Consider the following 14,095-nt stretch of genomic DNA (forward strand, 5'->3'; position numbering starts at 1 on the left):
TTCAAGCCAAATAGAAACATGGTGGATAAATATAAATTCAAGTGTTTCAAATGTGTCTTGAGTGGTCATTTTGCAAATGAATGCAGAAAGCCTAATCTTGAGAAAAAGAAGTTTGAGCCAGTTAACTGTAAGAAAAAATACTTTGAATTGCTTAAACATAAAGAAAAGGCTTTCTTGACTCAAGAAAATGAATGGGCAGCAGATGGGGAAGATGAAGATGAGGAACCAAGCTATGTCAACCTAGCCCTGATGGCTAAATCAGATGAAACAGAAGTCGGTTCTTTAAGCAATCGGGTAATCACTATTAATCTAGCACATCTTTCTAGAGATTAGTGTAATGATGTTATAAATGACATGTCAACAAAATTATATCACCTGCGTGTTACACTTAAATCTCTCACTAAAGAAAACATAAAAATTAAGGAAAATAATTTATTTTTAAGTGAAAGAAATAGTGTGTTAGAAACTCAATTTGTTGAGTTTGAGAAACTGAAAATAAAGTGTAGATGTAAAAACTACTAGTTTTTTTATTAAATATATATGTTTATGTAAGTCTAGTGATTTAATATATACAAGTAGTAAAAATGTTAATGTGCTTTATTTAAAAAAAAGTGTACATAATTTGAAACGTTTCGTTGTTTTCATTACTTGGTCAAAACCTGTTACTAATAGATAAGATATGAGTTAAACTTTATAAATACAGATATGAGTTAGTTTTGAAAATAGTGGAGGGTGATGCTGATAAGTACGCGTTAACTTAGGAGTACAGTACGTTAGATTTATAAATAAATAGATATAATTTAGTTCATTTGTTTCTTGCACAACTCTCTTCTTTCTCAGGTACTTTTCTTTTCTCTAGATTTTCTTTTCAACAGGTTACCCATTGTTGTACTGTATTCATTTATGTAATGGTCAAGTTATTTTTAATACTTAATATATGTGCTTGCTGATTTATATATTTTATTATACATTGATATTTTGTTAAATACTTAATGCTCTGTTTAAAAGTAGTCTTTAATTTTAAAGAGAATGATTTGTGAAAAGAAATATTATGTACATGTGATATTTCTGGTTAACTCCTTTTATATGATTTTGTTATATTATGTTGTTAACGTGATAAATGTGAAAAATAGTTAATTATGTGTATTATTTTTATAAAAGATTGTTAATATGTAACTGTTTATTTATTTTATGAGATATTATTATTAGTGTTTTTATTATTATATTATTGACATATGTGATGATTATATTCTATTTTATAAGTCTTTGTTTTTCTTAGTTTTATTTTTATAAATTGATCAATCATTTATTCATTCTAGAAATTTTTAATTATATTTTATTAGTATATGTACATACATGTTTATTTATTTAATTTTTTTTACTTATGTGTGTGTTTAGAAAATGGTAGTAATAATATTAATTGACTTGTATAATTTTTAAAAACTCATTTAGTAAATACTTGTTAGTATAATATTTCATTATATTTAGTTTTTTTTATATTATCTTGTTACCTGGTTTTGTATTGCAACACATGTTATTTTATAATGTTGGCTGATTTTGTATTGCAGCTCTCTGTATATGTTGTTTTTATTGCCTGGTTTTTGTTTTAGAGTCCTTATTTTGTGTATATATAATTTTATATATATTATCTTTTGCCTGGTTTTTGTTTTAATATTCTTATTTTATGTATATATAATTATATATATATTATTCTTTGCCTGGTTTTTCTTTTAGAGTTCTTATTTTATGTATATATAATTATATATATATTATCTTTTGCCTGGTTTGTGTATTAGAGTGTATGAGGATAACTAATTATGTTTGTTTTTAATAATAACTACATAGGTTGGATTTCTCTGCGTGAAGTGATAAATTGTTAAAATGGTTGTCAATGTCAAGGTAAGTTAACTCTTCATACTTTTATTTTTATTTTGAAATCTGTTAAATATTTTTGCACAACTTTTATTTTAACAACTATGGATCAAGTAATTGTTTTAGACATAAAAATTTCCAGTGAGCTTTGACCTATGAAACATTTAGTAATTTCGTATAGTTCCGGAACTAGATTTTGATACCTTACTAGGGCGTGCTTTGCACAGTTTATGATACCTTAGTAAGGGGCGCATTATTGACAATTGTGAACCTATGATACTGTGTCACCAGGTATTTGTGACCTTAGCGAGCTGTGGAATTTATTTATGTTAGATGTAAACTTTGGATTTTGAACAATGATTTTGGCTTTATAAAAATTATGAACTCCTTGGTCCACTAGTGTCGAATTGTTTTCTTGCTGGGTTGTTTGGCTCATGGCTTACAAATTTTCAGGTGCTAAACTTCTGGGATGGACAAGGAAATGCATTTGGCTTGAGCTTATTGTAATAATATTTTAGTGATAGTGTCTTATCTTAGAGCTGCGTCTCTCTGTATTTGTCTTTATTTCAGCTATATGATACTATTTCTGAGTTGGATTTCGGAATCTTGTTTGCTTATGTGAGACTTGTTTTAAGTATGAATAAAGTTTAATATCTAAGTATAGTTGTTGTATAAAAAGTTGGGGTTTTAAGTTGGTATTCAGAGCCTAGGTTAACTTCCTATAGACTGCCTTTTAGGCGTGATATGTGAGTTGAGAGTTTTAAAATATTAATATTTTGTTCTGGCACTTGTAGATGGCAGATAATGATAATATTTGGGGTTTTGAAGATGAGATATTTGATGAGGATGATCCGGAAGAGGAGTTCATGGAGGATGAAGATGAACAAGAGCAGGAGGTAACGGTCACTACTACTATGGATGTGGGGGATTCGGCACCAGTTCCTGATTATGATGATTGTGACTCGGTTACTGGACCGGTAGTACTGCGAGGAGGAATTCTTGGGGAGTTGACAGATATGGATAGTGATACTATTGTTTGGCTAGAGGAGCAGATTGATGAGTTGACTATTGAAAGTGTAAATTTGAAGATAGAAAGAGATGTTTTAGCGGAGGAATTGAAGGATGAAAGGAATAAGTCAAGAATTGCACAACAGACCTATAAAAAGAAATTGGATGAGATTGTCCAATTCACTAACTCTTATGATCCAAAAACTTTAGAAAAATGGTGTACTGAAACAGGAGTTAGGGAGATTAATAACTTCATATCGGACATACGACTCCAAATGGAAATCACGAATTGACAAATTGAGCGCTTATTTAAGAAAGATTGAGCTTATCATTAGATTGTAGTTCATTTCATATATGCATTTGTTTTGATTGTTTGTATTATTTTAAGAGATTTATAAATAAAGTTTCGAGCATTGATTTTACTTTATCATAAATTTTTTGTATATTGTTATTAATATCGGGATTGAGTTTTAAATGAATTATGTAGGAACCATGCCTCGTCAGAATACTTACAACGTGATGACTCAATTGGCAGAAACATTGGCGACATTGGTAGGGAACCAGCAAAATGGACCTAGGAGCTTGATATCTGAATTTAAGAGGCTAACTCCTCCAGTTTTTGAAGGATCTACAAATCCTTCAGAAGTGGATAAGTGGCTACAAGAGATGGAGAAGATTTTTGAGTTACTAGGAAGTACGGACGAGCAAAAGGTTAATTTGGCAAGCTACCAACTCCAAGGAAGTGCTTACGACTGGTGGCTAATGGAGAAAAGACGCGTTGAAAATAATGAAGAGGAGGCTTCCGGAGCATACACTTGGGAAACTTTTAAGGAGTCATTTAAGGACAAGTATTTTCCCAGGACGGTACGAGCTAAGTTGGAGCACGATTTTATAAGGTTGGAACAAGGAAAAAAGCAAACTGTCTCGGAGTATGAGGCTGAATTCCCCCGTTTGTCTAAGTATGTGCCAACTTTGGTGGAGGACGAGATTTGTAGGGCACGTAGATTTGAGGATGGATTACGTAATGAGATTAAGAGGCATGTGGCTGCTTTTGAGCTAAACAGCTACAAGATGGTGTTGAACAAGGCTTTAGTAGTCGAGAGGGGGCTAGTGGGAGACGAAGGAAAGAAAGACTCTGAGGCTAAGAAGAGATGTGAGCCTACAGGTGGATTTAAAGAGAATGATCCCCCGAGAAAGTTCAATAATCGAGGAAATGGTGGAATTTTTTTTCGAAATGCTTCAGGGAACAAGGTGACATGTTCAAGGTGCGGCAAAAATCACTTGGATAAAGACTGTCGTTGGAACACAAGAGCTTGTTTTAGTTGTGGAGGGAAGGGACATAAGATTTCTGAATGTTCAAAGCGTGATCCAAATCGTAACAAAGACAATACAAATAAGGCCACTTTGGCATCTCTTATTGGACCAAATTACGGACGGGTGTATCAGCATACACCTAAGCAAGATTGAGGTACGCGATCAATTTCTTTCAATGATTATGTGTTACACTTTGATTTATGTTTTGTTAAAATTTGGGGACAAATTTTTTTTTAAGGAAGGTAGAATGTAAAAACCAGTTTTTTTATTAAATATATGTGTTTATGTAAGTCTAGTTATTTAATATATATAAGTAGTAAAAATGTTAATGTGCTTTATTTAAAAAAAAAGTGTACATAATTTGAAACGTTTAGTTGTTTTCTTTACTTGGTCAAAACCTGTTACTAATAGATAAGAAATGAGTTAAACTTTAAAAATACAGATATGAGTTAGTTTTGAAAATAGTGGAGGGTGATACTGATAAGTACGCGTTAACTTAGGAGTACAGTACGTTAGATTTGTAAATAAATAGATGTAATTTAGTTCATTTGTTTCTTGCACAACTCTCTTCTTTATCAGGTACTTTTCTTTTCTCTCGATTTTCTTTTCAACGTGTGTGTTTTAGGTTACTCATTGTTGTACTGTATTCATTTATGTAATGGTCAAGTTATTTTTAATACTTAATATATGTGCTTGTTGATTTATATATTTTATTATACATTGATATTTTGTTAAATACTTAATGCTCTGTTTAAAAGTAGTCTTTAATTTTAAAGAGAATGATGTGTGAAAAGAAATATTATGTACATGTGATATTTCTGGTTAACTCCTTTTATATGATTTTGTTAAATTATGTTGTTAACGTGATAAATGTGAAAAAATAGTTAATTATGTGTATTATTTTTATAAAAGATTGTTAATATGTAACTGTTTATTTTATTTTATGAGATATTATTATTAGTATTTTTATTATTATGTTAATGACATATGTGATGATTTTATTCTCTTTTATAAGTCTCTGTTTTTGTTAGTTATATTTTTATAAATTGATCAATCATTTATTCATTCTAGAAATTTTTAATTATATTTTATTAGTATATGTACATACATGTTTATTTATTTAATTTTTTTTACTTATGTGTGTGTTTAGAAAATGGTAGTAATAGTATTAATTGACTTATATAATTTTTAAAAGCTCATTTAGTAAATTCTTGTTAGTATAATATTTCATTATATTTAGTTTTTTTTATATTAACTTGTTGTCTGATTTTGTATTGCAACACATGTTATTTTATAATGTTGGCTGATTTTGTATTGCAGCTCTCTGTATATTTTGTTTTTTTGCCTGATTTTTGTTTTAGAGTCCTTATTTTGTGTATATATAATTATATATATATATATTATCTTTTGCCTGGTTTTTGTTTTAGAGTTCTTATTTTGTGTATATATAATTTTATATATATTATCTTTTGCCTGGTTTTTGTTTTAGAGTTCTTATTTTGTGTATATATAATTATATATATATATATTATCTTTTGCCTGGTTTGTGTATTAGAGTGTATGAGGATAATTAATTATGTTTGTTTTTAATAATAACTACATAGGTTGGATTTCTCTGCGTGAAGTGATAAATTGTTAAAGTGGTTGTCAGTGTCAAGGTAAGTTAACTCTTCACACTTTTATTTTTATTTTGAAATCTGTTAAATATTTTTGCACTGCTTTTATTTTAACAACTATGGATCAAGTAATTGTTTTAGACATAAGAATTCCCAGTGAGCTCTGACCTATGAAACATTTAGTAATTTCGTATAGTTCCGGAACTAGATTTTGATACCTTACTAGGGTGTGCTTTGCACAGTTTATGATACCTTAGTAAGGGGCGCATTATTGACAGTTGTGAACCTATGATACTGTGTCACCAGGTATTTGTGACCTTAGCGAGCTGTGGAATTTATTTATGTTATATGTAAACTTTGGATTTTGAGGAATGATTTTGGCTTTATAAAAATTATGAACTCCTTGATCCACTAGTGTCGAATTGTTTTCTTGCTGGGCTGTTTGGCTCATGACTTACAAATTTTCAGGTGCTAAACTTTTGGGATGGACAAGGAAATGCATTTGGATTGAGCTTATTGTAATAATATTTTAGTGATAGTGTCTTATCTTAGAGCTGCGTCTCTCTGTATTTGTCTTTATTTCAGCTATATGATACTATTTCTGAGTTGGATTTCGGAATCTTGTTTGCTTATGTGAGACTTGTTTTAAGTATGAATAAAGTTTGATATCCAAGTATAGTTGTTGTATAAAAAGTTGGGGTATTATAGTAGAATTGCTAAGGAAGAATTGACTGAATCCTTAAAGAAAGAGGAGATTTTAAGAAAGCAGCTTGAACGAGAGCAAGAGGTAATCAAGGCCTGGAAGTCATCAAGAGATGTACATACTCAAATTGCTAGAGTTCAAGGTATAGAATCATTATGTGAAGAAGCCTGGAAAAAGAGCATGGAGAAACTGGATCCTGGTTTGGTAGAAGGACTTTCAACGGATGTGGATTTAACGGATAATGAAGATTATCTGTCGAAAGATAAAAGGAATTATGTGTCAAAAGACAAAGAACCACATTCGTCGAATGAAAGAAAACTAATTAATAAAGCTAAGCTATCCAAACTCAATGAGAAATATGGATCAGTTTCCAAGAACTTTGTCATAGGTGAATCAAGTCAAGTCAAGGAAAACAAAAGAGTTAATGTGGGGCATTTGTCAATGAAGCAACTGAGTGACAGATTGGAGAAAATTGAGGTCAAGGCAGATTCCAAATGGAAAAATAACATGCATTGGAAATTAGGAATTAATAAATATAACAACTACACACCTGATAAATATGCACCTAAAAAAATTTGTGTTAAGTGTGGTAGTGTAAATCATTTTTCTGTTAACTGCAAATCTGCTATGCCTGCACCCATGTCTGCACCTCCCTCATTTCCCAACATGCCCACTGTGCCTATGAATGTTATGCCTGCACAAAATTTGAATGCACAATTTGCTAATATGCCATTTATACAAAATCCTTACTACCCTGCATTTAGTATGCCTCAAATGCTATTTAGCATGTCATACTGGAATAACATGTTTGCAAATAATATGTCATTTCAAGTTAACCAACCTGTGCATGATAATTCTGCAATTATGAATGGTTTTCAAAGCCCTACTCTAATGACCAAGGTTGAATCTCAATCACCTAAGTCAAATGAGGACAAGCCTGAGAAACCTAAAAAAAGGGCTAATAAGGTAGGACCCAAGAAAATGAATTAGTCATAAAAGATCTTGTAAGAGGCATTCCTCAAGTTGAGTTCTCAAAGAATGGAATGTGTGATGCCTGTCAAAAAGGAAAGCTAATCTATTAGGTCCCGAAGTATCGTAAAGGGGGGTTGAATACGATACTCACTAAATAAAAAATTCTTTTGAATCTTTTGCAGATATAAAATTTAGTGCTCGGTTCGTGGTTCCGTGTTCTTAACGTGAATAGTTTTTGGAACAATAAAATGAGTAACACAAGATATTCGGAGAAGTATATATTCATATATAAATCCGCGAGGGGTGTTGCTACACTCTGATAAATAAATTAACCGGCTACAATCTAAGAACAACAAAGTTTCTAGCTCCTACAAAGATCAACAAATTCAATCATATACAATAATCTAGCTTGTGTTTGTCTAAGGATTTAATTATCGGGTAACGATTATAATGCCCCTATGAATATACAAGAATTAAATCGAGCATTATAAAATTACTCTGGTGAGAAGAATAACTGATATAGATTTGTGTGTATATCTCTTCTTTATCTCTTTGCTGCAAATCTTCAGCTCTTTGGGAGAGAAGATGAACAGAGAAATCCAATCTTGATTGCTGAATCCTTCTGCTGCTTTGTGTAGACTTATATCAATTAAAATATGTGGATGAAATTGAACCACACATATGAATTGAATGTATCAACAAAGATGTGGCTGAGGAGAAAGTGGCGACCAGGTACACTTTTGTAACTTGCGACCCTAGAGAAAGGATTACAAATTGTACTTAGTTTATTTCCTACAATTCTAACCTGCGACCAGGAGGGGGAGTAGTGTTTTGACTTGGATTTTTTTTAACTCCCTCAACCTAACCTGCGACTTACTAGTACATGTACTATTACTTAATCAAAAAACAAAACTGGTTTCCTTTGTTTGTTTACTACACAACCTGCGACCAAGGTTGCATTTTTTGTTTTGATTTTTCTTTTTCCTTTTTTCTTGTTTTTCCTTTTTCTTTTGTTTTATTTTGTTTTGTTTTCATTTTCTTTTTTTTCTTTTCTTTTTTTTAAGTTTAAATTGTAACTAAATTAATTTATAAAATAAACTTAAATATAACTTATATAAATAAACTAATTCAGATTTATAAAATAAATTTATTTAAAGTTTATAAAATAAATCAATTTAAGTTTATTAAATAAATTATATTAAAGTCCATTAAATAAATTTATTTAAGTTAACACTTAAACTTTGAACTAGGCCAATCCCTCTAGCTGATTAGTTGTACCCTGTCACCTCTTCTCGTACTTTAACAGATAAACATTCAATCCAAGTATGTTCCTTAACTTAATAATTTTTCTATAAATAATACCCAGATTTCTTTCACGAGCTGTTGACGCCTAGTGCAACTGGTCTGGTTCACAAACGACTAACCCCGATTCAGGTCTTCGTATTATAGCCTTGATTACATTGTTAAGCTTGCAACAACTTTATCGCTTCAGATACTGACTGTCAATAAAAAAATATACTTTTACTGGAATCCTTTCTGGTACTTTAGAAAACATCTTCATTGCTACTACAATCTGTAATACTTCAAGACTGTAGCTGTCTTCTTTAACCTCTGTCTATACCATATCTTCAATTTTTCAGATTCCTATGCTTCGAACATTGTCTATCTTCAATCAATGCCAATACACTGAAATCTTCTGGTAGCACTTATACACTGAATCTTCATCATTTCTGAAACTCTGAAAGTCTTTAACCTTTATTCTTCACTGAGGCATGAACATATTAATAAGCTTCTTTCAGTGACCTGTAAACAGACTTCAAGCTTTATTCTAATCTTTTAATTCTTTGTATCTGCCTTGTCTTCATTTCTTCCTGATTTCTTGTGTAGTCGTAGTATTATTAACTTATCATGTTCTAGTGTTGTTCTCTTGTTGAGTTATCACATAACTGTTCATACAGCTACGTAGTCTCACCAACAAAATCAAGGCATCATTCAAAAAGAATCTTGAATCTACAATTGAAGAACCACTACAACTATTACACATGGACTTATTTAGACCAGTCAATGTATTGTCAATCTCAAAGAAAATATATCGCCTAGTGATTGTGGATGATTTCTCAAAGTTCACTGGGACATATTTTCTCAAATCTACAGATGAAGCTAGTGAAATCATTATCAATCATATTAGGCAAGTCAATAATTCTGTTATGAGGCTATTTCATGAATAAAATGGGATCATGCATAAGTTTTCAGCAGCAAAGAATCCACAACAAAATGGAGTGGTGGAAAGAAAGAACAGATCTCTTATTGAAGCTGCAAGAACAATGCTAGAAGAATCAAAGTTACCAACTTACTTTTGGGTAGAAGCTGTAAATATTTAATGCTACACTCAGAATATTTCTTTGGTCAATCAAGCAAAATGCATGACTCCCTATCAATTATTCAAGAATAGGAAGCCAACACTAAATTTTCTTCATGTCTTTGGCTGCAAATGCTATATTCTAAGCAATCAAACTGAGCAGCATGGAAAGTTTGATCCCAGAGCAGATGAAGGTATATGTGTTGGGTATGCAGTTAGAAAAGCATATAAAGTCTACAATCTAAGAAACAACATTGTTATGGAATCTGTACATGTTGTGTTTGATGATAAGAAGATTGAAGGACTGCAAGATGAAAGTTTCTATTAAAGCCTCAAAGTTGACAGTGTTGAGATGAATTGTGATGATAGTGATGATGAAAGTGATCAAGAAATAATCTTTAAGAATAATACAGAAAAGTCAGCAACAAATGAAGCACATAATTTTACATCCGTCGAAAGACAAGGTGCATCATCCGTTGAGAGACAAACTGCATCATCCATCGAAAGGAAAAATACAACATCCGTTGAGCCATCAATAAGAGTTGAAAGTCAATATAGATCACACACAGAAAAGATCCCAGCTTCAAGTCAAAGATCAACAAACTCAGGGGGAGTTTCTTCTTATCAAAACTCAGTCACACATCAAGATAACTTTGAGGCCTCTTTATCTAGAGCTAATTTACCACAACAAAGAAAATGGACTAGAGATCACTGATTTGTACTAATTATTGGTTATGCATCTTCAAGAGTACAAACAAGAAAAGCAACTCAAAAAGAATGTCTATATAGCAGCTTCGTATCACAGGAAAACCAAAGAAGGTAGAAGAAGCTTTGTTAGATCTTGATTGGGTTTTAGCTATGCAGGAAGAGCTAAACCAATTTGAAAGGAATAAGGTATGGAAGCTTGTACCCAAACCTAAAGGAAAGAATCCTATTGACACTAAATGGGTATTTAGAAACAAGATGGACGAAAATGGCATAGTAGTCAGGAACAAAGCTAGATTGGTTACTAAGGGCTATTGTCAACAAGAAGGAATAGATTTTAATGAGACCTTTGCTCTTGTTCTAAGACTTGAAGCCATCAGAATTTTTCTGGCCTATGCAGCTCATGCCAATTTCAAGGTATATCAAATGGATGTCAAAAGTGCATTTCTGAATGGAGATTTGAAGGAGGAAGTCTATGTCTATCAGCCTCCTGGTTATGAAGACCCCAACTTTCCAGATTATGTCTACTATTTTTTGAAATCACTGTTTGGTTTGAAGCAAGCACTTAGAGCCTGGTATGACACCTTGTCAAAGTTTCTTTTAGAAAATCATTTCACAAGAGGTATTGTTGACAAAACTCTTTTCTTTAAAATGTTAATAGCTCTAGTATACTTGTTCAGATTTATGTAGATGATATTATATTTGTCTCTACAGATGAGAAACTTTGTAAAATGTTTGCCAAATTGATGCAAAGTAAATATGAAATGAGCATTCATGGGAGAACTAACTTACTTTCTTGGTTTACAAGTTAAACAAGTTAGTAAGGGAATATTCATCAGTCAAACCAAATATATTTATGATCTTTTAAAGAAGTTTGACTTAATGGATTGCATATCTACAAAAATTCCTATTGTCACTGCCACTAAACTAGAATTGAACACTACTGAAAAGTCTATGGACATTTCAAGTTATAGAGGCATGGTTGGCTCACTTTTATATTTAACAGCTAGTAGGCCAGATGTAATATTTTCTACTTGTCTTTGTGCTAGATTTCAAGCTGATCCTAGAGAATCTCATTTAGTAGCTATTAAGAGAATTTTCAGATATCTCAAAGGAACACCAAAACTTGACATTTGGTATCCTAGAGATTCTGGTTTTGATCTAACTGGTTATTCAGATTCAGATTAGGCATGTCGTAAAATTGATAGAAAAAGTACAACAGGAACCTGTCAATTTCTAGGAAATAAGCTAGTGTCCTAGTTTAGTAAGAAACAAAATTCAGTTTCTACTTCTACAATTGAGGCTGAATACATTATTGCTGGTAGTTGTTGTCCACGGATTTTATGGATGAAGAATCTACTATTGGACTATGGTCTACATGTGGACAAGATCCCAATTTTCTATGACAACACAAGTGCCATTGCTATTACTGAAAATCATATGCAACATTCAAGGACAAAGAACATTGACATCAAGTACCATATCATTCGAGAACATGTCATCAATGGTAGAGTGGAACTTCATTTTGTTCCAAGTGAGAAGCAACATGCAGACATCTTTACCAAGCCACTTGATGAGTCCACCTTTACTAGGTTGGTAAGTGAGTTAGGTATGCTTAATTATTCCTAAATGCTTTTGATGTCTAAGAAACTTGAAATGCATCCAGAAACAAATTTGATTTTTCCTAAAAAGATGAAATTTTGACTAAGTCAAAATTTACATCTCGACAGATATTCATTATCCGTTGAAAATGAATATCTGTTGAATCTTATTATCTGTTAAAAATCAAATATTTTTTTGGGTACTTTTTCTCTCGACAAATGTCTGTTTAATCTATATCCGTTGAATTGCTTTAATCATAGCCATTAGTTCTATTCCTTATCTGTCGAATCTACTTACAGTATGTAAGTATATGTCGATGGATAACCTCTAGAATTTCTACAGTTTATTTTATTTTTAAACGACTATTTTGGGAAAATTTTATTGGGTACTTTATTATACTTTTCAATTTTTTACTTGTTTATTTATGAGAAAGTATAAAAGCCCCCTTTTATTTTACATTTTACTTTTATCTCTCTAAAAGCAATTTTACTCTCTTCGTCTCCAAAGCAAAAACCTTTTTCCCTGTAACTACTCTCAATCACATCAATGGCACCTGTAGTCAAAATCATGTCCCAATCTGGATTTATTTATGAAAAGAACAACTTTGTAGCACTGGTGAACAAAGATATTGTTTCTTCTGAGGACTACCACAAGGTGATGGACTTCATTCGAAGTTGCAAACTAAGTTATGCGATGCTTAAATCTCCAGTTATCTACTGTGAAGTTGTGGAGGGGATTTGAACTACTGTAGTGTACAACTCGAAAGATAAGACCATTGCCTTCTCTCTCAAAGGTAATGACTATTACATTAACTGTGATGAAATTCAAGCATGCTTTTATTTACCTGAAAACAATACACTTGTACAACATACAGACACAGATGTTAACACCATGCTCATTTCTATGGGTTATTCTCTTAATCCTGCCAAATTAGGCGAGGTTAGGAGAATGGGCCTTAGAAAAGACTAGAGCTTTCTCTCTGACTCTTTTATTAAAGCATTTTCAGGAAAGATTAGCAATTTTGATGCCATTACATACTCTATGGTTAACATGCTTTACATGCTTTTAAGTGATCGGTACTTCAATTTCAGTAGTTATGTCATGTATGAACTAAGGTATAAGTTATGAGACATTAAGAAGAGGTCTAAGAACAGATATTATGCTAGATTTATTATGATGCTAGCTAATCATGTGTCTAAGGACCTCTATATTGAGAACCCAACAAATAAGCTTGATTTTTGGGTCCAAGAAAAGAGGGTACTTGATGATCTTAACAGGAACAATCTCCACAGTGAGGTACCTCTCAATTACTTTCCAATCATGGATGCACCTCAGGTAAGTGAGGTAATTGTTTCTGTCTCCACTATTTCCCAACCTAAAGTTTCTTTGCAAAGTACTATGGCTATGGCTTTTGTGACAGTGACCAAACAAATACCTACCCAAGCCACAAAATCCAAAATTTCTAAATCCAATTCAAAGAAACCCCACTCTAGTTCCTCTCAAAAGAAACTAGTTTCAAAAACTACCAAAACACAATAGGGGAGTGTGAAGGGTGGTGAGACAGGTGAGGGACAGGGTGAACATCAAAGAAACCCTAAGGATAAGGAGAATGAGGTTTGTGTGACCCAACCAGCCACATTGTAGTCTCCCAACAGACTATGGTGTTTAATAAGGAAACTAGCTCATTACTAGTTACATCCTCCCAAAAGGATGTGACTATTGAAACAAGCTCTCAACCAAGAGCACAGGCCAAAAGGGGAAGGGACACAGACCAACCTCAAACTTATATAAGAAAGAAGAAATGTAAACCTAAGGGGGAGTCACATGGTGCACACACAGTGCCAACTACAGTTCAAGACTCAGTTACTGAACCATCACAAAGTTAGGTTGATGTGCCTCCAATAAATGTGGAGTCACAGCCAAAATATCTTACAATTGAAACAC

General features: G+C 32.2%; 1 protein-coding gene across 1 annotated transcript; it reads left to right on the forward strand.

The window, feature by feature from the left end:
- The first annotated feature begins 3,372 nt into the window (after positions 1-3,372).
- LOC141674526 (uncharacterized) lies at positions 3,373-4,347 on the forward strand. Its single transcript, XM_074481232.1, has one exon. The coding sequence runs from the start codon at positions 3,373-3,375 to the stop codon at positions 4,345-4,347; it is 975 nt and encodes a 324-aa protein (XP_074337333.1).
- The last annotated feature ends 9,748 nt before the right edge of the window (positions 4,348-14,095 follow it).

This window comes from Apium graveolens, chromosome 7 (genome assembly GCF_009905375.1).
Source record: "Apium graveolens cultivar Ventura chromosome 7, ASM990537v1, whole genome shotgun sequence".
NCBI lineage: Eukaryota > Viridiplantae > Streptophyta > Magnoliopsida > Apiales > Apiaceae > Apium > Apium graveolens.